General features: G+C 41.3%; 3 protein-coding genes across 3 annotated transcripts; 1 reads left to right on the top strand and 2 right to left on the bottom strand.

Annotated features, from left to right (window-relative positions):
* The first annotated feature begins 45 nt into the window (after positions 1-45).
* Positions 46-22,433, top strand: LOC146424827 (C-type lectin domain family 2 member B-like). Its single transcript, XM_085043641.1, has 8 exons — positions 46-912; positions 2,446-2,493; positions 15,838-15,886; positions 16,579-16,673; positions 17,952-18,050; positions 18,744-18,916; positions 19,268-19,374; positions 19,828-22,433. Exons 4-8 carry the CDS (start codon positions 16,616-16,618, stop codon positions 20,039-20,041), a joined length of 651 nt encoding a protein of 216 aa, XP_084899767.1. The 5' UTR covers positions 46-912; positions 2,446-2,493; positions 15,838-15,886; positions 16,579-16,615; the 3' UTR covers positions 20,042-22,433.
* On the bottom strand, positions 11,055-15,435 carry LOC146424828 (killer cell lectin-like receptor subfamily G member 1). The gene is made up of 6 exons (XM_085043640.1): positions 14,033-15,435; positions 13,264-13,362; positions 12,807-12,947; positions 12,210-12,364; positions 11,876-11,985; positions 11,055-11,468 (listed from the first exon to the last, which is right to left on the bottom strand). The coding sequence occupies exons 1-6, from the start codon at positions 14,100-14,102 to the stop codon at positions 11,300-11,302; spliced, it is 744 nt and encodes a 247-aa protein (XP_084899766.1). The 5' UTR covers positions 14,103-15,435; the 3' UTR covers positions 11,055-11,299.
* LOC146424829 (E3 ubiquitin-protein ligase TRIM38-like) lies at positions 20,416-21,741 on the bottom strand. The gene is made up of 2 exons (XM_085043642.1): positions 21,646-21,741; positions 20,416-21,318 (listed from the first exon to the last, which is right to left on the bottom strand). The coding sequence occupies exons 1-2, from the start codon at positions 21,719-21,721 to the stop codon at positions 20,807-20,809; spliced, it is 588 nt and encodes a 195-aa protein (XP_084899768.1). The 5' UTR covers positions 21,722-21,741; the 3' UTR covers positions 20,416-20,806.
* Positions 22,434-22,549: the final 116 nt, after the last annotated feature.

A 22,549-nucleotide genomic window follows, 5' to 3' on the forward strand; every position in this document is an offset into this window, starting at 1 on the left:
GCCTCTGCCGTGCCGCTGGGATGTCGGTCACCTTCCTGCAGGCTGCCGCACGGCGCTGGCAAGCTACACGTGTGTGTGTGTGTACATGTGTATGCGAACCTTCAGTGCTAAGAGCTCCTGGGCTGCTGTCTGGGGTGTTTCAATGGCTTGGCTCTTATCTGGGAATGGAATTTAGCATAAATGAGGCCATGCCTTTGTGACAATACCCCCGTAAAGATTAAAATGTGCTGTCGTTGTAGCACTCATTTCCCCCTCGGACTGGTTATTTAGCTCTTCCTTCAAACAGGAAACACTGACCGGTTCTTTTGGAGTCGCAGGTGTAAAGTCTGCTAGGAAAATATGCCAAGAACTTTTATGTTAAATGGGAAGGTAGGGGGCTAGCTGCTGCCTGTTGCTTATTTAACGAAGAGATTACTGCTGTGGTGCAAATGGGTAATACTAGTATGTTGCTGACAACAGTTCTCCCCATCGGATAGAAGAAAAAATTATGGTTTTCACTGAGTCATTCTCTTGTGGTAATCAAATGTTTTTATGTAATGCTAAGGTCTATGAAATCAGTAACTGTTACACGGGATGATAAAAGCCAAAAATACAAAATGAGAGAACTCGTGATGATGGATCTTAATGTGGCACCCTTTTGAGGTTATCAGTAATAAAGCCAAGGGCCGCTAAGTCCCGTCTGAGATAGGGTCCTGCAGACTTGGACTGATGCACATACCTAAGACTGGACCAAGGAGTCTGATGTGAATGTACCCTTTTCTTTCCTACACTAACACTTCCTGGTGTGTTTCTGGCTTAGAAATTGAAATTTTTCTCAGTATGTGCATCTTGGATCAACACAGAAAGGCAGAATGAATGCATGTTCTTCCTCCTGTTTTCCTTCTCTGGTGTCATAGGAAGTGATTTGAAAAGGTGACTTTGGTTGGATGCCTTGGGCTAGAAAGTGATGTCTCAAGTCTTGTACAAGATGCAATTAATGTGTAATCTTGTTTTTCTTTAAAAATGATAACTTATTCTTGTTTCACATGCATCTCAGCATAATAAGATGCATTATTAGGCCCATTCCTTGAACAGAACTGTACATTTCTCTAAGATTTTATGATCTGGGGCTTTGACAGAAGTGGTAATGGGTAGTCATCTCCCATGTGGACGGTTCTTACCTAATCTCAGTAATAGCAACAGTCTGCATGAGGCTAATTGCAATTATTTTAATTCAGATATGATTGATCCAGGATCAATATCACACCTCAATTATAATATGGCTATTGTCTGTTAAGATTTTTGTCTTTATAGAAGACATGTGATGTAAATGAAGGTCCAAATAAATGATGGACAAGTGGTTGTGCTGCCATTTTGCATCTCTCTCTAACACCTGGAACTGATGAGAACAGGAGTCTTCAGAATGTTTCCTGTTCTTTACTGTATGTTAATATATGTTATTTTGTGTTTGAAGATTGTTTTAAAAATTCGTGTAAGACAGAACAGTCATGTCTACTGACAAGAAAGCCCATGCTGAGGCCATTGCAAAACAGGAATGCAAGAAGTTTAGAGGAATAGTTTATTACTTATCTATTTGCTCCAAAGTCTTCTCAGTTGTTTTTCAAATTACTACCAGTACCTTTGTGTTTCTCTAAAATTGTTTACATCTGCTATTAAGAGGCCTTTCTTTGAGCAGCATGATTACTTTTTCTTTCCCCTGTGGTTATGATTGACATGAGTGGAATTTCAAATGACATGGTCAGAATTTCACTCCTAGGTGTGCAAAGAGTATTTGAATAAGACATAATTCATTGTAGTAAAATAGACAAAAGTTAAAGATGGTCAAATGCATTTGAATTTGTTTCTTGAAAGACATTTCATAGGTGATTATCTTAACTGATTTTGTTTTCATTAGATATTCAGACAAGCTTTACATAATACACAGAAACATAAAGGAAAACTTCCTTACATTTTCTCATTTGCTGATAATCTCTGTGGAAAATTACAGTCCTTTAAGGTGTTTGCAGTTAGGGCTTTTCATCTGTGGTTTTGGGATGTGTTCTATAGGATTGGCCAAGAATTCAAGTGTTTTCCAAACATGAATTTCCTAATTGTACCTGTGGTTCTGCTGGTTTACTGTTCAAAGAATTGCAGTTTTGGTACTGTAAACCTGATTTTTTTTTCTACCAGATACAGGCTGTTAAGGAATGAATGATGCAGATATGAATTAATATGAAATTTCAGCTTTGTTTTTTCCAAAACATCACGCAACTTAAAAAATGTAGATCAGATCTTAAAGTACACAGTCATATATAATATTAGTTTAGTTTGATTTTGCTCAGTGGCAGCTTGACAAAAAATACAGGAATTGTCTTGAATAGATATTAAAGTGTTCCTGTGAATTCTAATTTGTTTAATTAGTCCATGTTATAATGAATCTTTTTGCTTCTTACGTTTGTCCTGAAGGTGTTTGAAAGTGCCATAGTTCCTGCTACAGAGAGCAAAATACAGAAAGTAAGTATGATTTTTAAAACACTTGAATAGTTGAATAACTAAAATTGAAAAAGTAGGTCCATGTATTCACATAGTGAGTATGTTTCTCTGACTGTCTTTTCAAAGTGGGTGGCCTGGTACATGTTGGTCCCTTCTTATGTTGCTCTAATTTGAGCCATTTGAATACCAGCCTTTATAAGCAAGCTCCCTTCAAGTCAATTACGTGATTTTTTCATTCTTAGGACAGGCTGTGTTCTGACACCTAGTGTGACATACTGGGCTAACTTGACCCTGTGCTTTTTATTTTTCTATCAGCAATTCTGTATTTTGAAGTCTGTGACAAGTCATGTCACATTTAATGATTAGGCAGTCTTTTAAATGCCAAAATCTATTGTTTGTAGAGGGGTGGGGGAGAGAAAAAGATTATTTATAACAATGGCCTGTCTATATTAATTTTTCTCTTTGCTAGTAAGCTTTGGCCAGACTCCTTCAGTCATACCTACAGAAACATGTGGTTTTCTAAAAATATTTTCATCTCATAGCTTTAATTTGCTTGGAATTCATTTGTCTTAGCTGGGTTTCGGGGTTTTGTCCTTCTGCAGCAAGCCATTCCTGTAAAATCAACAGAAGGTCGAGCAGATGCCACTGACTGTCCCATTGACCTGATGGATGGTAAATCCATCAGGTGTCAATCAGAGAGATTGATTGTGCTGATATTTCTTTCATGTCTGGTTTTATTCTAGTAATAATAATATTAGAACAAATACTCAAGAATCCAATGTAGAAAGTAGCTGTGCATCTATCTCCTTTCTTGTCTATCATTTGTCCACTCTTCTGATTCCTTTGCTGTCCTTCATCCATCCCTTTGTGTAAGGGTAGCTTTTGATTACTCTTCCAGTTGTAAACAACAGTAAATTTATTCTTATTATTCAGCCACACTGCTATAGTTTATTTTTTATCTCCCAGTTAATATAATTAAGTTTGGATTAACTCAACTTGTGTCTTCAGGTAATAGGCAAGTAAATATTTTTCCATAAGATAATTAATATGAGACTGTAAAGGATATCAATATGTGTTGGTTTTATGTTGTGCCCCTGAGCTTTCTCTCCTCCATAAATTTAAGGACCTCTTCCACTGTGATTTCCTTCTACTCCATCATTTCCTGTACACTGAGTAGAAAAAAGTTCTTTTCTGATTGCACTCCTTTGTTAGGATCATGATGCTTTCGTTTCTTCACCTGAATTTTCTTATTTCTGATAGGAGTCTAGTTTGCTGGTCATATTCAACTCGATCACAAATAGTAATGTAGAGATCATCTTGGTAGATAGCCTTCAGGCTTCATATTGTGCATGCTTGTAAGACAGGAAAAAGGCAAATGGACACTGGGTGGCGGATGAGTGCTATTGTTGAGGTCACTGATTATGGAGCATTCATGTATGTTCTAAAACTTCAGGCAATTTGCTAAAATTGGTAATTATTCTGTTACAGCAAATTAAAAATATACTCCATGTTCCCTGTGTGACAAATATTTCTTGTACATTTTGTGTTTATTTTTCAAAATGCCTTGCTTCAGATAGTCATCTTTCCCTTTCTTATTTTCTTTTTGCATTTAAGGTAGCTGATAATAAAGGGTAATTTGTGATATCATTCCTGGTTCAAAAACTTCAGTGTTACTGGAAAAGGAGGATGCAAAGACTAAATTGCAAAATCTATTATTATCTCTAGATAAAAGCCTAAACAAGGCAAAGAAATAGGAAAGGTAATCTGGTTTAGTACAGAGAGTGCTCATTTTCTTGTATTATTACTTTCATGCTAGCTTTGTGGGTATCATGCTGTTAGGTAACTAGGTGTAGTGTATAAGGCTTCTTTGTCCCATGGGCATAGCAGATTTTTTTCTGTGTGACAGGACAGAAAAGGCTGTTCAGTAGTAACTCTAAAAGGGATGAGACTGTTCTAGGTAGTGCCAACGGATTTAATGAACTCATCAGCACATTCTGGCCCTATAGAACACCCATTCTTTATTCTGCATACTACCTACATATCCTTCATCCCTCAAACTTCAGTTTTCCTTCTTGTTGCTGTTTGGCTCTGCAAAAATATGCAGAGATTTTGCTTACTTGTTGTACAGTGGGGTATACTATCTTCTTTCAACTTTCTAAATTTAAAAGGTATTGAAAAAAGCAAAGTATATTCCTCACTAGAGGAACCAGTGCCTATCCATGTCCTTGCTACATCAGAAGTCAGAGCTCATGTGGCAAAACTGACCATTGCCTTCTTTTCATAGTGTCAAAAGCTCACAAAAGTTTTTCTTGCTTATTGTAAAGCTGGGATCCATTAGAAAGGCCGACAAGCAGTGGGACTAAAAAAGATGAAACTTTGAATATGATCAAACGTGGTAGACTCCTTATTAACTTCTGAAAATTGTCAGCACTGCAGCATGGTTTGCAGGGTTTGTTTTCACTCTGATTAGAAGTGAATGTATCCCTGCTTCTGTAAAGACACGGAACCTGTCCAAGTGAAGGCAGTGACAGCTTTTATAGCAGAATATCCATTGTGGTCATCTTAGTGTCTCACTTCAGGAAGGCAAAACCCCTGCTATAATTTCTAATCCAGATACTTGACAGCGTGTCATATAGCTTGCCTCCTGTGCTGGGAGCTCATGAAAATATCTTCTATCTCTGGCTGTGCCACCTGTATGGAGCAGTGCTGACCTCCTTTACTCAGAACACAGTTAATGGGCTTCTGAAGGAAGAAAAGAACTAAAGACAAGTGTGGTGGAGGGCTTGAGAAGGCTTTGCTATGATAACCCAGGATGGTTCATCTCCCTCATCCAAGTATGTACAGTCCCAAGCACATCTTATCTTATTGTCATGGTAACCTGGGGTACCTTACTTCTTCCCATTTACATATGCAGAGTCCCAAGCATGTTTTTATCTTGTGAAAGTAACCCTGGATAGCTCACTTCGTCCATCATCTGCACTCAACTTTGCACAGGTACCAGTGTGATGGCCAGCTGCCAATCTTGGAATTCAGACAACAGCAGTGAGATCACTAGTAAACAAAACAGGACTTTGCACATATATGTAAGGCAAACCAGTTAAGCAGTGCAGCTTTTATTATCCAGCCCTGCAGTACTATCATTTGAGCTGTACTTCCAAGCAGTTCCACTGGTCCCCCCATTTGATTAGCAGTGGTGTGCTGGGGCTCCAACCATAGTAATGCCATACTTTCATCAAAGCTACGCTTTCAGTTGATGAGTGTTGTGCCTTGTCCCTGAGAGACTGGCATCCCTTTTTGCTTGTAATACATGGATACTTACATCCTCAATTTGCAGGATGCTGCTTGCATGCTATATGTTTGGTTGGCCAAATTACACAATGGTCATTTACTACATGCTGGCCCTCTGGAGGGAATACATTCCAAATATTATGGTGACTCTCTTTCAAAACTGATTTATGATGATACATCTGCTGAACAAACACTGGAATGTTGTCATTTCATATCAAAATTTTTTATTTTGTTCCTGCAGGAGGCTGATTAGAATATTCAGTTCTTTTGCCAGTGAGGCAACTCCTGATTGTATTGAAAACACTGAGAAATCGACTTGATCAAGATGTAGCATTCTGTGTATAAACACATGCTGTATAAATATTTTGCAAAATGTGCACTAGCCCGACATCCTGTGTCACAGCTCTAGGACTACTCTACTAAACCAAATCTTTCAAAACCAGTGGGAACATAAATGGTTTCCCAACCTTTTATCCTCTTAATTTCCTTAATAAAACAAAGTAATCAGCCCCAGCAAAGTAAGAGCACTGGAGATATAGTGAATAAGCCATTTTCTGGAGAAGCAGTTATTTTTTCAGTCAAGCAGGCATAAAAACCCCTGATGTTGTTGTGTTCTTTCCTATATACAAATACAGAACCAAATGGTTTGGGTTTGCTGTATTTCTGGTTTTGTTTGCTGTGGCCCTCAGGAATGCAAACTGAGATACTCCCTGACAACAGAGGAGGACAGTATACTAAAAAGTAGTTGCTGTCTTAAACATTTCCAACATCAAATAATTCTAAATCATGCTGAATGGATGCCATTCCTGTACCACTCTTCCTAGGCCCACTAATGTTCCAACTACCACCTGCTACTGAGAGCATCCTTATGCATGAGATGAGCAGCATTCTGTCAAGGACATTCACTCATTTTTTCACATTTGTAAATTTACGAAGTTTTCGTTGCACAGCAATGACAATTCCATGTAACAACCTTGATGGCTATTTTTCATGGATGTCTCTTTCTTCTTTCAGTAGGCGATGAGTGTGCATTTTATGAAGAGAGTACATGAGGCTTTCTGATCCCAGAATGCAAGCTGACTTCTGCCTGTCCTGGTGTGAATAGAGAATTAGTGATGAAAATTTCTCCTCATTTTGCAGTAAGTTGCCTGAAACTGGTGCTTATCATACCTGTCTGAAGAAGGAAGGAATTCAACTGCTTAATGGCAATTTGTGTGGACTTGAGTTTGACTATCCCTTTCATCCTCTTGAACAGAGGAGGATGCTCCTGTGCTCTTTTGAATATAGAAGTGCATCAGAGAATGTACCAAGTACAGGCTAACCTAAATTAAATTTGTTAGTCATAAGCTATAGGCAGATAGAAGCCCTAATAACAAAACCTTATGTTTAGTTATATACCTATATCCACAGATAGTGTGAAAAGTCCAGTCACTTAAAAGATACTAAAGATTCTTTGTGCCAGATTCTTTGGCCTTTGGGGATGCCAGGTTTCTGTCCATTTTCTTTTTCTCATGTACATGTCTTGTTTTTTTTATTCTGCCTGTTCTCACTCCTCTCTTGGGGGTCTTTCATTATTTTTATAAAGTGTTCTTCTGCCTCTTCTTTCTAGGGTTCATTGCTGAAGGAGCAATAGCAGCCTAAAATAATTGTATTTTAATCCCTCTCACTGTATTATGGATTAGATTGTGCAAAAGAAGAAATAAAACTGACTCCTCTTTTATTAATATGTGTCTATTTCAGCATACAATAGCTTTGAACAGAGAGGGTATCTTTCCTGTTGACTTAACTTTTTCAATGACTTATTCAGAATGTCCTTGCAGTTAGTCTAAAAACTAGTAATGCCATTATTTCACATTAAAAATTCATGTTTTATGCATAAGTCGCAAGTATAGAAAATACTAGGCTTAAAAACCTAACTATTAGAAAGTTTTGCCTTATACAGGGATACTTTCTATTCCTTTGGAATGGAAATTTAGAAAAATGTGCTTAGGTTAACTAAATGTTACATTGTACAATTCTTTAACTTTGAGAACCTGATGGGAACAAAGAAGGTAGTGACATATTGGTAAAGGAACAGGTGATTTGTGGGTGCCCTCAGACTAGCTCAGATCCAGAGAAATGGCAGCATTGCCTCATTTCTGTGGCTGGATCTGGAATGCAGGAGATGCTGCACTCAAATTACCAATATGTTATAATCATATTTCCTTCTAGATGTACCTCACTTCTTTCCTTCTTTATCACTACTGCTTATATTTTGTCCTCCTTGCATAAGGGTAGGGGCAAATGTAGTTAAAAAGTACTGTACTGTGATTTTTCCCTTTCTCATAGAAGAGAGGAACTGCTAGAAATGCACAATTCAAAGTCTAAGATAAGGGAACAGATGTTGTTGTTGTTGTTGTTGTTGTCGTCAGGCATCATTAGTGTCTTTACAGTATTTCTCATGGCATTACCTGCCTTGAAAGGCAAACTTGAATTTTTTTCACATCAATTCAGAAAGCGTCCTTTGGGCCAGCCTGGTCCACCGCTGTGCAAAAGGAACTGCTAATTAAACAGTAAAGTACTGTATATCTTCTTCGTAGATCAAGGGTTTCTTCTCACCTTTCTTCACAATACTGGCTTTATGAGGAAGTGTCAAAGTCAGTACCAAGTGTCTGGGTCAATGCCTCAATCATACATTTGGAACATGCTGGCCTTGTGCATCATGTTCCCCTTCTGGCACCATTTATACCAATTAGGAGTGTGGACTAAAATCAAAGTGCTGCTTTTCATAGGAAAACTCCTTTGCCACTGTAATTTGCTGGTGAGTTTGCTGCAAGTCTTCTTTAGCTGAAGTGTCTCCTTTAGTCACTTTTGATTCTGCAGTTTCAATGGAGGACTTGGAGTGCTCTGATTATAAGAATGTTGTATATGCAGTGATTATATTAGTGATTATATTAATTTTATTTTTAAGGGATTAGCACCCAAAATAGAGTTCTGCACAAAGACAGCTATTAGAGAGCTTCCACTTCAGTACAGAAGGAAAAATTAGGTAAGCAATTATGATAAGGATGCAGATCTAGTTGCAATTTTTACAACCTTTGACTGCATCTATTTGAGTCTAGTTTTACTGTTACATTTGTATCTAGATAATTTAGGCATATTTCTGTGGCAATCAGATTAGTGAGTTAGGAATATTCAGAAAAGGAAAATACATTCCTGAATATCAAAATGAAAAGACACATTTAGATATTATAAAAATATATTTCTTTTTAATCTTCTCCTTTTACTTTAGATATAAACCTGTACATTTAGATATAAATCTGTACATTTCTATATTTAGTAAGGAGTTAATGGGCAGTTTTTTCATATTTTTGAGCTAGGTCTTCTGCTTTCTTCCAAAATCTCTGGGGCCATTTGTACTTACCTATAGGCCAAGTAAGCTGAGGTACCTGGTGGTATTGGCAGTGTTTGTCAGTTCTTCTGATTCTACTTGGATTGATTAAATTCTTTTTTTAGTCACTGAAGTTAGCAGAAAGTGTTTCTGGGGTTTCATCAGTAAGCCTTTGAGTTTAGTCAGTGGTGTGTTCCATCTGAGTATTTCAAAGCATTAAAAATTACTAGGACATGTATACAGAAATAAACAAGCATCTCAGGTGATCAGTAGTCCCAGTCTAAAATTATAGCTATCCAGAGTAAATTGGCTTTGCCTAGGTCCTGGTCTTGTATTCTATAGTATGCATGTTTTACCAACCCTGCATGTAAGAGTCATGTGCGTTTTAAGTGTTACCACAAATATGTAAAGCTGTTATGAGTTACATTCTTTAAATCCAGCCATGGAGAATCATGAAATCATTTGGCTTGAGATAGACCTCTGGAGGCCACCTAGTCCAAACCCACCTTAAAGCAGGTCCAGTTAGATTAAGCTGCTTGAGGCCTTGTGTGGTTGAATTTTTAATATTTCCAAGGGCAGAGAATTCCCACCACAACAGTAAAAAAAAATTCCCCTCCTTCTAATTGAAAGTTATACTATATATTCTTGCCCTTCCAATCTCTGAAAAAAGCCCTCTCTTAGTCTTCTTTACATCCTCACATTAGATAGTCATAGACAACCACCCAACCTCAGAATAGAATTGCTTCTATTGGAAAACACTTCATGAAACCATTTAATCCAACCCCCTTGTTCATGCAGGGTCAGCTAGAATTTGTTGCTTAGGATCATGCCCAGTTGCTCATTAAATGTCTTAATCTTTCTCAAAAATGTGTTTGACCAGCCTCACAGTAGAATAGTGTTTTCTTGTGTTCAGATGGAATTTCATGGTTTCTAATTTGTGCCCATTGCCTCATGTCTCTGAGCACCACTGAAAAGTGCCTGGCATTGTAATCTTCATTTCAACCCATCAGGTATTTAATCATATGAGTAAGACACCCCCAAGCCTCTCTTCTCCAGGCTGAGCAATCTCAGCTTTTTCAGGCTTTGCTCATATGGAAGATGCTCCAGTCCCCCAGTCACCTTTGTAGTCCTTCACTGGACTAGGTCCACTAAGTCTATCTCTTTCTTATATTGGGGAATGCACAGCTGGACACAATATGCCATGTGTGGCTTTACCAGTGCTGAGTAGAAACAAAAGACCACCTCCTTCCACATGCTTTCAATTTCCTTCCTAGGAGGCCATTGGCTGCCTTTGCCGTCAGCTTGCATCACTGTCTCATGGTCAGCTTGTTGTTCACCAGAACTCTCAAGTCCTTCTCTGCAGAGCTGTTCTTCTGTCAGTCAGGCCACATCATGTAACAGTGCCATGTATTATTCCTTCCCAGATGCAGGCCTCTGAATTCATCCTTATTGATCTTTAAGAGATTTCTCTCAGACATCCTTTTTCTGTCTGTCCAAGACCCTCTGAGTCTTATCTCTGATCTTTCAATCATCTTACAGATCAGCTAGTCCTCCCAGCTGTGTACTGTGTACTTGCTGAGGGTGTACTCAAGGTCATTGGTGAAGATGTTTAACAGTGCTGGCCCCAACACTGATCTTTTGGATACACCTCTAATGACTTGCCTCTAAACCAGTGATCACAACACTCAACCCAAACCCAAAAAAACTCAGAAGAAAAACAAACCCATCCAAATCCTCAAAACTTGAGCAAAACCCAACTGCCTGCATCAGTGACACTCTCAGCTGTGCCTGGATAGATGCATAGGGGTAACATCTGTCATTCACAGCAGCTTTTTTGAGTTGAAATTTGCAATGTTTATATATGAACTTTGCATGATGTGCCATCTGTGCTCTTGCCTGTGTTATTTCAATAAATGGAAGCAAACCAATTTGCTAAGCTTTTATTGATGCCACAGCTCTATCAACACTGAGCCTGAGGCACAGACCTTTCTGATTCCTCAGCTCAGAGGCTCAGCTGTGTGGCCCCAAAACTGGTCTCGATCCTCCCAGTAAGAGGATTTTCAAACCCTGAAGTCTACTGCAAAGCTGTAACAGTGAGGATGGGGCTATTTCACCCCAAATATTGGCAGCAAGTCTCTTGTGGGATGGGTGTTTCTGGGTGGGTGCTTGTCAGATGGAGGCATCGCATTTCTCCCCATCTCCTGCTGTCACAGAGCAGAGTGGGAAAGGTTTTTTTTTGCAAACCCACTTGTGTTCAGCATCACATCTATAAACTTCAAAGTCCTTGGTTCTCAGTGTCCCGCACCCTTCATCCATCTCCTGCAGAGAGGTGCCAAGCCTGCAGAACAAGAATGGTATTGCTGAAGAGGAGGAAACTCTCCAAGTCTTGCAGAAAAAGAGAGGCAGGTATGGGTTGTCCTGCCCTTTTCCTGCACTGTTCCATCATGTTGTACCATCTCTCACTGGAGCATGACCAGAGTTGAGGGGAGTTGCTGTGCCTGCAGTAAGATCTGTGAGGAGCATGTGTGGAGTACGAAAAGCCATGTTTTTTCATGGGTCTGGTGGGAGCTCTGGGATTACGGTGCTCTGGTACAGTTCTCCAGCTTTTTGTCTGCAGAGCTTTGCTAGGGGCAATGAGTCCAATGCATAGACTCCCAACATCTTGGACCGATGGGTCAGGGCATGAACTAGGTCTGAAATGGAGCAAAGCTGTTGTTTACAGCGATAAGCTGTGGATACACTCACATTTTGGGGTTGAAAGGTGTGTTGTCCATCCATCTCCACACCTTCTGATATGACCTTAATCCAATCCACACAGGTGGTGCGCTTTTGCCTGTAATCATCTTGATGTGCTCCTGGAAAACAGAGGTGATCAGTTGCTCCCAGTGTCTCTCTGTGGAGAGTTTCATGACAAGCAAATTCCTGGAGTGAATCTGACTCCCAAATTGATGAGACATGAATGTCCCCCATACTTTGAATGCTGCCCCAAACCCTCCTGTTGCTAGGCACTTTTTTCTTCCCTGCCTATCTAAAAATCAGGACTTTTATGTCCTTTTCAAGCCACCTTCTCCCTATTTACCTTCTCTTTCTTGTCCTGGATCACTACCAGCTGGGCGTTCTGATTTTCACAGCTTTGCATTCCTTGGGTCCAGTTTCCCAATTCCTCAGAAAGCCAGTAGCATCTTTCCCCATGGAGCTGCCAGTCCTGGGGACACAGCTTGCAGCCAGCATAGGCTGTAGAGGAGAAAAAGCCATGAGACACTCCAAAATGTTGTCAGGTTATTCCCCAGCCACTGGCTGAAGGTACTGAGGGATTCCACATCCCACGCGCCGACTCTTTCCTCATTGTTGAGTTTTTCACATTGATGTGGTTTTTCCAGCCACTGGAGAGGAGGGTTACTGAGGTTCAGTGACCACAAGGACATTATTGGCTGGTGGAGGTGGAGAAAGAGTGGTGAGGAGCTTCCTCCCTGGGGCTGATGCTGCTCCTCCATGGAGGAGGGATCAGCAAAAATTGCATGGATAAGAGAATTCTTTCTTGCAGCTCTCCTGTTTGCCAAATAATCCTTGGTGGCCTCACAATGCCAAGGGTTTAAGGGTCTCCTTGCAGTAGAAGACCCCCACAAAGGTCTCACCTGAGCATCTCCCAGCAGAGTCAGGTGGGAAGGGGGATTACCTGTGGGACTCTCCCCTCGGGGCTTGCAGAAATACTGCACCAAGGATGACAACGTGCACTGCTCCATCTGGCTCCTTCCCTGGATCTCACTGCCTAGCTGCGGAATGCTTGTCACCGCTGGCTGCGGGTAGCCCTGAAAAACTTGGAGCAGTAATCTGGGGTGAGAAGCTGCAGCCATTTGGGAATAAAAACCACAAACCCCACAAAACTGGGTTTCATTTTCTCATACAGTTACTTAAGCCAGCCTGAAAAAACATGGCTTGTATCCTCCACCTTTGTTTTATAGCTACAGGCATAATTTAGGTTTACTCAGAAGGGGTTTATTCTTGGTGGGTGATGTTGCATCTCTACAGGACAACCTTGTCCCCTCCAAAGGCTGAAATGCTGAAATAAACCCCAGTTTCCCTCCCTGGCTGCTCACCGGGGTGTGAGATGTAGATAAGAGCTCATTACTCACCCCGCACACTCAGCACCACCACCAGGACCAGCAGGATGAGCTGCACCAGCCCCTCTGCTATGAGGAGGAGCCCGTGCCACCATGGACAGAAGGCAGGAGCTGAAAGAAGCCACATTTGCTTTAAAAAATGAAAGATGAAAAAGCTGGGGGTTTAGAGGAAAAAGAAAAAGCCCCTCTGTCAAGCTGGTGAGTTTGAGCAGAAGTTTACAGCTCCTTTGCTTCCTTCAAAAATGTAAATCACCACTGATGAGGTCTAGAGTGAAGGTGGTTTTTCAGGTGGTGGAGTGGCTGCAGGAACCTCAGGAGCACCCTTGGGTACCCAATGATGGAACTTGGGAGGTAGGAAACCTTCTGAAATTGGCTTAATTTAGAGCTCCTGCTAGTGCCAGAAGTTGGTGAGACAAAGATCTCTACAGTTCTCATCTCCACCAGGATTCCAGACAGAATCTCAGCAGCTTTCCTTCCATCCAGGTGTGTTTGCTCATGTTGGGCTTCTTGGGACCCATTTTGTCCCCCAAGTGAAGAGTCTTGGAAACAAAACTTCTCCACCTCCAGATGTTTCTCACCCTCTCTCATCCCTTCATTTCTCTTTTTCCTTCTCTTCTCAAGCCACAATCCCACCTTTGAAGGCATTTAACCCACAACAATGTTCTCCATGATCCTGGAAACCTCAACATGGGGATGGAGAAATGAGCAAACCCGAAAGTAAACAAATACAAAAGTCTTCCCAAAACTTGAAATAAAACCTTTTCCCCCAAAGAGGACTTACCATGATACTTCCCAGCAGAAGAACCATCCCCAAGATGCCTTAAATCAGCATAAACAATTTCCCCAGCCATGGCTGTTCAGAAGGTCACAGAACAGCCCAAAAGTGACACCGTCCTTGGACAACCTCTTGCCTTGTGAACTACACACTCATGCCTGCATCCAGCTCCAGGAAGTGGTATTGGACAGGGCTTTTATCTGCTTTTCTGTTTGTACATATATATGTATGTGTGTATGTATTCTACAGCCTTCCCTTGTAAATGGAAGATGGTGAGCGAATAGGTGTCCTGCAGCCAGGAAGAGGTGGCAGACGTGGAGGCACAGAAACATCTGTGGGTTTGGTGGTTGTACTAAACATCTGTGAAAGTAGAATTAATAAAAAATAACTTTGAAAAGCCTTTAAATAAGGTTTTCGGGTGTGAGGCTGAAGCCTGTCAGGAGCTGGATCAGCATGACCACGGGCAGGTAATCAGGTGAGGAGGAGACAGAAGACAGTTGGTGTTTCTTCCCCCAAATATGGGCTGAGAGTGACTTGAAATGCCTTTTGTACCACGTGACTTATTCTGCTGTCTGGTTTTGACATAATATTTGGCCTCTGTTTCATCCTGGGGCAGACAGATCCAATGTTCCCAGCTCCTGCCCAGGAATAGGTGAGAATCTGGATTTTCTGCAGGCTGCTAATGAATTTTATACTATTTAGTTACTTTATTTTATTTCATTACTTTATTTTATTTTGATTTTTTTCTCCTGCAAGCCCATCCCCCCACTCCTGATGTGTCCTTTACACCATCCAGACCTGTGTTTCCTCCAGGTTTGGGACTCTTTGGCAACTGCACAGAATGACCACCAATTTCCAGCCTACAATAACATTTTCCCCTCCCTTTTCCTAGGTTTTTTTTATGTGTTAATCCCAGGTTTTAGCCAGTGGCATAACAAACCCAAGCAACACCTTTTTATAGAGGTAAAAATGATGTTTTTTTCTCAGACACCCAAAATAAAAAATGCAAGGAAAAAAGCAGATTTTGCCCCAATACCTATCAGCAGCAAGAAACAGGGTAAATAAGAGGATAAACCCAAAGGCAACAGTATGAAAAGTACTGCATTATTTTATTTTTAAATTATTTTAATTTTTAAATTAATTTAAAAATTATTTTTAATTTGGGTTGATTTTATTTCTATTTCTGCATTTTTATTATCTCATGTTTATTTTTATTTTGTTTTCCACCCACAGCTTTTGTTACACTCACAGAAAGTTTTTGTGGTGAGCTGCTGTCAGCCAGCCTTCCTGCCTTCTGCCAAAGCAGCTGCTCCAGTGGGGTGTGACCACTGATTACAAAAAACCCCTCAAAATACAAAAATAAATTAGGTTTTAGAGTAAAACCCCGCAGCTGGGTAGCTAAATTGCAAGAACTTTTTTTTTTTTTAGTAGTAAAAATTTTTTTGTTGTAAAAAAATGATGAAATGGGCTGAAGGGAATTGTACTTCATCCTTGTAAAATCCCTGAGGGCTGTTCTGGTGTGCCCTGACACCCTGGAACACAGCAATCTTCAGCAGCACTTTCCCGTCCTGCACACTAAAAAAACCATCTTTGAACAATCAGTCTCCCTAGCTGAAAAAAAACCCAGAAATGCTGGAAAAGAGGGTGAAGTGATGCCAGGTGGAGCTGGAGGGGAATCCCTGGTTCTGTGGGTGGGCAGGTGGCAACCCCTTCCTCTGCACTTGAGGAGGCACAGGAAAATCCCTCAGAAAGCAATAAAATAAACCAAAAAACCTTTTTTTTTAACACTTTGTTTATGTTTCTCTTCACAGGAGAAGGTTGTGCCTCAGCATTGAGTTTGTTACCACGGAGCAGATCCAGGTGAGGGGGTTTGGGGTGGGCTCAGGGGCTGAGGGGAGGTGGTCTTAAAATTTAAGTGGAGGAGAGAAATTCAGTTGCAGGGAGAAGTTTTTAACTGTGGGAGAAAATTTTAATTGAGGGAGAAAAGTTTGAGTCTGCAGCGAAAACTTTAATTATGGAGAGAAATTTTAATTGCAGGGAGAAATTTTCAGTTAGGGGGATTTTAATAGAAGGAGATTGTTTGAAGTGGGAGGAGAAAACTTTAAGTTTGAAGAGAAAATATTAATTGAGCAGAGATAATATTTATTGGGGGAAAACTTTATTGGGGAGAAAGGTTTGCAGGAAGAAAACTAATTATGGCAGAAAATTTTAATTGCAGGGAGAAAATATTAATTGAGGAGATTTTATTAGGAGAAGATTTTAATTGGTGGAGAAAACTAATTTGGGGTGGAAATTTGATTGTGGGGAGAAAACTTAACTTGCAGGGAGAAAATTTTATCTGAGGGGAGAAAAGTATAATTAGGGGGATAAAACTACTTGGGGGGAGAGAAAATTTTAATTTCAGGGACAAGATTTTAATTGTGTGAGAAAACTTCAGCTGGGGAGAAGAGTTTAAATATGGTGCAGGGAGAAAATTTTAAATGGTGAGGAAATTTTAACTGAGGACTGACAGCCTTCATGACACCTCTGATAAATGGAATTTTGCTTGGCAGGTGAGGCGAGAGCACCTGCAGAGGTGGAACCCCAAAAATGGAGGAAATGAGGGTTTATTCTGGCTTTTTGGGCGTGGAAAGGAGCAAGCAGGCAGGTAACTGTAGGGCAATGAACTGTAGAATTACTGGGTTTGGGGGTTTTTTGATACTTCTGTAATCTGAGAACAAAACCCAGCTGAAGTAAGGTTGTAGGGGAAAGAAAGCTTTTTCTGTCATTTCCCTTGAGGGAAAATTTTTGTCACTCAGCAGATGGAATTTTTGCTCTAAACAGGCCCATTTCAGACATCATGGGTTACTCCAGTTTAGGCTTAACCTTCCTGATGCACTCAAGTAACTGATTCTTTTAGGCTTTTTTCCCCCAAAAAAATATTCCAGTTTTCTGATTTATTCTGGATGTGAATATAGAAATTTTTGAGGAGTTGAACTGTTGGAAGACCTTACCTTACATTTGGTATTTAAATCCAGTTTGGACACATCAGCAAAGTATTTATTATTGTCTTCTTTCCTTGGAGAAATCAGCTTTCTGTTTTGCCCTGTTTCAGCTCTCCTGATTTTGTTCCCATCTCTATTATCCCCTTGTCACACAAGGTAAAAAAGGGACTTTTGGGGGCTTTTCCATCATCTTGTTCTACCCAACCAGGGACTAAGATTTTTCAGGAATGTTTTTTTTTTTGGTTTTTTTTTTTTTTTTCTGATTTAGCAAATGTGTGGCATTTTCTATTTTTTTAAAATTTATTTGTTGAATTTTTTTTTTTTAAACTATTTGGAATATTTGGCTTCTGACCAACTTTCTAATATTTTTCCAGGAAGAAGAGGGGAGAGGAAGGTTTTTCCCATGAAATTTGTTTCATATGATGGGGACAAAAAAGGGAAAAGCTTAGACAAAAAATGGGGGAAGTCCCACTGGATAAAAACACTAAGATTTTTTAGTAAAACCCCTAGGAAAAAGAATTTTCTTTGCTCATGGTGAAGGGATAGTACATATTCTGGATCACAGGATCCAGAGATGGAGGCACTGTGACTCAGATAAATTTCAAGACCCAAAGGGTCTTAGTTTAGGTGGAGACAAACACTCTACTGAACTTTAATAATGGGGTAAACCCCAGAAATTAAAGCAAAATTTTAATTATGGTACACTTCAGGAGTTTGCGTCTGGAGCTGGGGAGGAGACTGTTCCCCAAAGAGTTCCCAGAAATAAAAAAATAAATTACTTTATTCTACGTGGAGTAGAATTTTTGGTATTTCTCACATGAAATGACGCCAAGTCCACTGGCATTGGGATGAGCCCAGCCTTTCATCATCTTGGCATGACCTGTAGCATGTTGCTCCCCTGGGAATCCTCACAGAGGGACTGAAGGTCTGCTCTCTTGCAGGTCACAGCCTGGAGATGAAGCCAGAGGCACGTGTTGCCTGCCAGGTGATGCTGGCAGTGCTTTTCATGGCTCTGTCCATCACAGCAATCACTTTTGCAGGTGAATGTCAAGGTTTTGATCTCATGGGGAATGTCTCTGAGATATTTTGGGTTGTCACATTTGTGCCAGATCTACTTCATTGTTCCTGGGAAAGAAAAAGCCCGCCCAAGCTGCCATCCTCTCTGAAGGAAGGATGTTTCAGAGCAGCCTTTCTACAGAAGACCAAACCCATCCCCTCGGTGTAGGAGCTGGTGTCATCTAGAAACCCTTAGAAAATCAACAGGAAGAGCCATTTCATGAGTACAGTCACATGAAAGTATTTTCTTCAGAGAACAAAGGGCCTGGAGATGTTGGCATGAGTCCCACTAAGTCAAGAAGTCTGCAGGAATGAGAGAATTTTTTTCTGTCATTTTCACTAGTTTTGCATTAATGACAGAGAGCAACAACCAAGGGCATGTTCAGGGATACGGCTATTTTGAAATTCCTCTTAAAAATGTGGGGGTTTAAAGCCTACCACCCTGTTTTTTGATTTGAAGGTGCAGCACCTGTGTTTCTTGTTCAGCATCACAAGCTGGGCCATGATTTGAGCTTATTTTCTCCCAGGATTTCTCCTGGTATTTTAATTTTTCTTTTTGCCCTCAGTTGAGGCAGATGCAAGACTTTTGGAAGCCATGGGGTGGAGGATGACCTCCCCACCCCAGAGAGGCAAGGGGAAGATGCTGCACATTAACACTGTTCTATTTTTAATGACAGTACAGGCTTTTCAGCCTCGTGCCCAGCCCTGCTTTCAGTGTCCCTTCGACTGGATCAGGTACAGAGGAAAATGCTACTATTTTTCGGAGGTTATGGGGAACTGGACATCCAGCCAGGACAACTGCTCAGCACTTGGTGCTTCCTTGGCCGTGCTGGACAGCATGGAGGACTTGGTAAGGAGACATGAGGACATGCTTGGCATGGAGAGAAAACAAAAAAAACCCAATGTATTTGAAACCTTTTTGTTTCTTTGCCTGTTCTTCCTGGATCTTTCTTGAAGATCTGGGGTGAGAAGTTGGGGAAAAGGTCTTGAGGGTATGTTATCATGGGTCTCTTCAAATTCCTCACCAAAGCCAACTGCTGTAAGAACTGTAGGAACAAACCCCTGTTTCTAGATGACACTTTTTGGTAGCAGATTGAAATGTTAAAGCCCCAAAGAAGCCCTGAAGCAGCATGAGCAACTGGTAAAATTGAGATTTTTGGCTGGAAGAAAGTAAAAATCTTTCCCTTTTCCTCTCTTTCAGAGCTTTGTGATGAGATACAAAGGCATCTCAGAGCATTGGATTGGCCTTTTGAGGGAGGATGAGGAGCAGCCATGGCAATGGGTGAACCGCTCACCTCTGTCTCACCTGTGAGTCCATGTTCTTCATCATTACATTGGTTGCTGTTTCCTCAGCCATGAAATGTGCATTTCTTCTTGCACTTGAGGTACATCCAGAGCAATGGGACAGTATTTGGGAAGGGCAACATTGCATCTGGAACTGGCCTTTGTTTTCCCCTCTGACCTAAAATGTGGGAGTGGTGCTTTTGGTGAGAAAATCCTAAGTTCAGATTTTTTATTTTAAGGGTTTTTTTTCTTGCAAAGCTTTGAGTTTCTTATTAGAAATAGAAATAAATCAGTATGAGGGTTGGCAGATTGATGTCAAATTAGTTCTAATTCTATAAAAGAAATATATATTGATATTTTGGCATGTTGGTGCCTATGAGGATGCAGGAGAACTAAAGCTGAGGGAAGCCTATGTGTGACTTTTCTCCTTTTTCCTGCTGCCCCGTCTGAGGGGAGTTATCTCCTCTATCCTTCCAGGTTTTGGATCCGTGGTCATGGGCTCTGTGCTTATCTGGATGGCAATGGGCTCAGCTCCTCCCACTGCAGCACTGAGAAGAACTGGATTTGTAATAAACCTGAGCTGCAGAGCTCAAGCAAGGACAACAGGATGAGACGGCCTCCAAATCTCTGTGTCAGCTCCTTGGGTGCTGCAGGGAGGGCTTCTCATACCCAGGTACCTGCAGCACCATAGGGACATGAAAGAAAACCTCAGAAAGGTTTTGAACCCCCTGGGAAATGGGTTACTGGGGGCTCCAGGGGACCAACAAGGTATTGCTGGGACAAGGCAGCTTTTGGGGACCCATGAGAGGCAGTTCTTGGGAATCCTGTAGAGCTAGAGTCACCCTGGGGCATCTTTCTGGGCTTGGGACAACTTGTTGATAGGTCAAATGCAAATACCTTATGCTTCTTAGAGAAAAAGAAAATTTATTATATTCTGAGAATATTTACATGCTAATAACTTGGATATACATCTTGAGCATGGGGACAGCAGAAGAAAATGGTGGGGGCAGTGGGTGTGAGCACATTCTTGTGATGACAAAATCCCATTTAAAATGAGATAATGGCTGGTATTAAAGCAAAGCCTGCAAAAATTAAGATTTTTAATTTGCGTTGGAAGCCCAGCCAGTCATAGGCACTGAGGTCAGCAAAAGGAACCTTCAGAGGAGGCTGAATTTGGGAGAAAAAGCCAAGTTTTCAGCTCAAAACAAGCTCAGTGAAGCCCAACTCCTGTTAACCAATTTGGATGAATTGGACAACTTGAAATGAGATGAGCCATGCTGAGCTCAGACCCAAAACCCCCTGGACATAACCCAAAACAGAGACATCTAAGATGGAGGTAGAACCCTGAACTGAGCTGGAAATTACTCCAAGACCTGGAAAATAAGACTTGAGGAACATCAAGAAGCATTTCCTACCACCATGATGCATCCAGCTTTGGAAGGATTCTTCCAGTGCATCAGCCCTTGGGGGACAGTTTGATGGTTGAGAGGAGCACGCAGAAGTATGGGAAGACCCTCTCCCCACTGAAGGAGGCCACAGGAAAAGTGAAGATGCGTTTGCGGCTGCTGACAGCGTAGAAAGAGACCAATCCCACCTCATAGTCCAGGTAGACCCCAATCTCCCCATTGAGGAGTGGGACAGAGGTGTTCGATGGAGCAGTGAGGGCAACGCAGAGCTCATCATACTTCTGCAAGCCCCAAATCTCAGTGTTGGGCTTGAAGAGGACCCGGCCTTTCCTCTGAACTGACTCAAGGGCCACCCCCACGGCCCAGAAGCGCCCATTGGCCTCCACCTCCCAGTAGTGACGGCCCGAGTTGAAGCCCTCACTGCCCAGCATGCAGGGATCTGTGTCGAACCGGCCCGGACTCTCAGACCACTGGCATCGAGGTCTACCCCACGTAGCTTCTTTGAGGTCCTCAGAGAGGATCACCTCAGGACCCACTGTGGCTGGATCCAGGGTTACATCCACTGAAAAGCAGAACAGAATTAATCAGAAGCCAAATTTAAGCCTAGACAACACACACCCCAAACCCCCCCTGACCGGTGACTTTTCAAGGAGAAAAGGAGAGGAAAGGTGAGGCTGAAGATGTAAGAGTGAAGAGGTGGGAGCTGGAGGTGGAGGATATCCAGAAGAGGTTGGAGATGGAGGAAAAGAGATGGAGGTTTAAAATGGAGGCCCTAGGGAGACAGAAGGTGGAGTTGAAGAGTCTCCAACTCCATTGGACATCTAATTTGATGCAGCCCAGAAAATACCAGGAACAGATACTTTGCTTGTCTCTGGCCTCCTCTGATTACCTTCAAACTGTTTGGCAGTGTGGTAGTCCAGGGCAAGGTCCCACGTGCATGGCCGTGGCTTGAGGAAGAAAGCCATTGCACCCTGAGTGTCCTTTCCTCCTGACTAGAGGCACAGAAAAGGTAAAGAAAGGATAAAATGTAATTATTGTCCTTCAAAGAGTCACATCTCAGCCTTCTGCCCCTATTTATGTCAATAAATGGGCTCAACCACCACATTTAATCAACATACTTCAAGAAAACAGCATTATTTTTCTTATTTTCAAATAGCATCATTTTTCTTCTTCAAATGAAGCAAAACTTGGTTCATTTATGGGAAGACCCTTGGAGATGAGTTAAATAAATTAATTCCCTGATGACTAGGAAGGGAACATGAGGAGTACATTAGGATGGGCCCTTCTCCATTGTAGATATTATTATACCCCCAAATCCCCATTCCTTGTGCTGGCTGAAGGCTTAATCTATGTCTTAAACCCATCTCTGCCTCCACCCTTCATCAGACAAATCTGACAAAGTTTATTTGAGCGAGGAAAGTCCCAAAAATTGAGATAAGCCACGTCCAGCTCTCACGTCCAAAGAAATCCTGTGAGAGGGGAAGAAGTTTGTTGTTGACCCTGGAGAAAATGTGTGTTTGAGAGATAAGAGCTGGCACCAAAAGGCCTCAAATTTATCCTCTGGAACTCAGTGTGGGGTTTTTCATGCAAACAAGGGGTTGCCCATGCTAAAGGGCCCTGGAAATGAGTAACAAAGTTCCAAAATGATTGAATAAACCACTCTGTGACAGTTGAAAATGAACAGGTTGCTTCTTTTCTATGTGTTTTCCTCAGCAAATCTGCAGGAAAGGGGATTAAAGCAGCAGGGTGATGAGTAAAAGCAGAAAAATGGTAAGAAAATCACCCTTAAATGA

Source organism: Lichenostomus cassidix, chromosome Z (assembly GCF_008360975.1).
Source record: "Lichenostomus cassidix isolate B80296 chromosome Z, HeHo_3.0, whole genome shotgun sequence".
In the NCBI taxonomy this organism is placed as follows: Eukaryota; Metazoa; Chordata; class Aves; order Passeriformes; family Meliphagidae; genus Lichenostomus; species Lichenostomus cassidix.

Bases quoted from the DNA above. Each gene is read 5' to 3' on its own strand.
- LOC146424828 (XM_085043640.1), bottom strand. From the start codon at position 14,102: ATGGCTGGGGAAATTGTTTATGCTGATTTAAGGCATCTTGGGGATGGT. The intron at 12,948-13,263 runs GTGAGTAATGAG...TACTGCTCCAAG, and splicing joins GGTGGTGCTGAGTGTGCGGG to TTTTTCAGGGCTACCCGCAG. The intron at 11,469-11,875 runs GTGAGTGTATCC...CTTGTTCTGCAG, and splicing joins ACACCTTTCAACCCCAAAAT to GCTTGGCACCTCTCTGCAGG.
- LOC146424827 (XM_085043641.1), top strand. From the start codon at position 16,616: ATGGAGGAAATGAGGGTTTATTCTGGCTTTTTGGGCGTGGAAAGGAGC. The intron at 18,051-18,743 runs GTGAATGTCAAG...TTTTAATGACAG, and splicing joins CACAGCAATCACTTTTGCAG to TACAGGCTTTTCAGCCTCGT. The intron at 19,375-19,827 runs GTGAGTCCATGT...CTATCCTTCCAG, and splicing joins CGCTCACCTCTGTCTCACCT to GTTTTGGATCCGTGGTCATG.
- LOC146424829 (XM_085043642.1), bottom strand. From the start codon at position 21,721: ATGGCTTTCTTCCTCAAGCCACGGCCATGCACGTGGGACCTTGCCCTG. The intron at 21,319-21,645 runs GTAATCAGAGGA...TCTGCTTTTCAG, and splicing joins CACTGCCAAACAGTTTGAAG to TGGATGTAACCCTGGATCCA.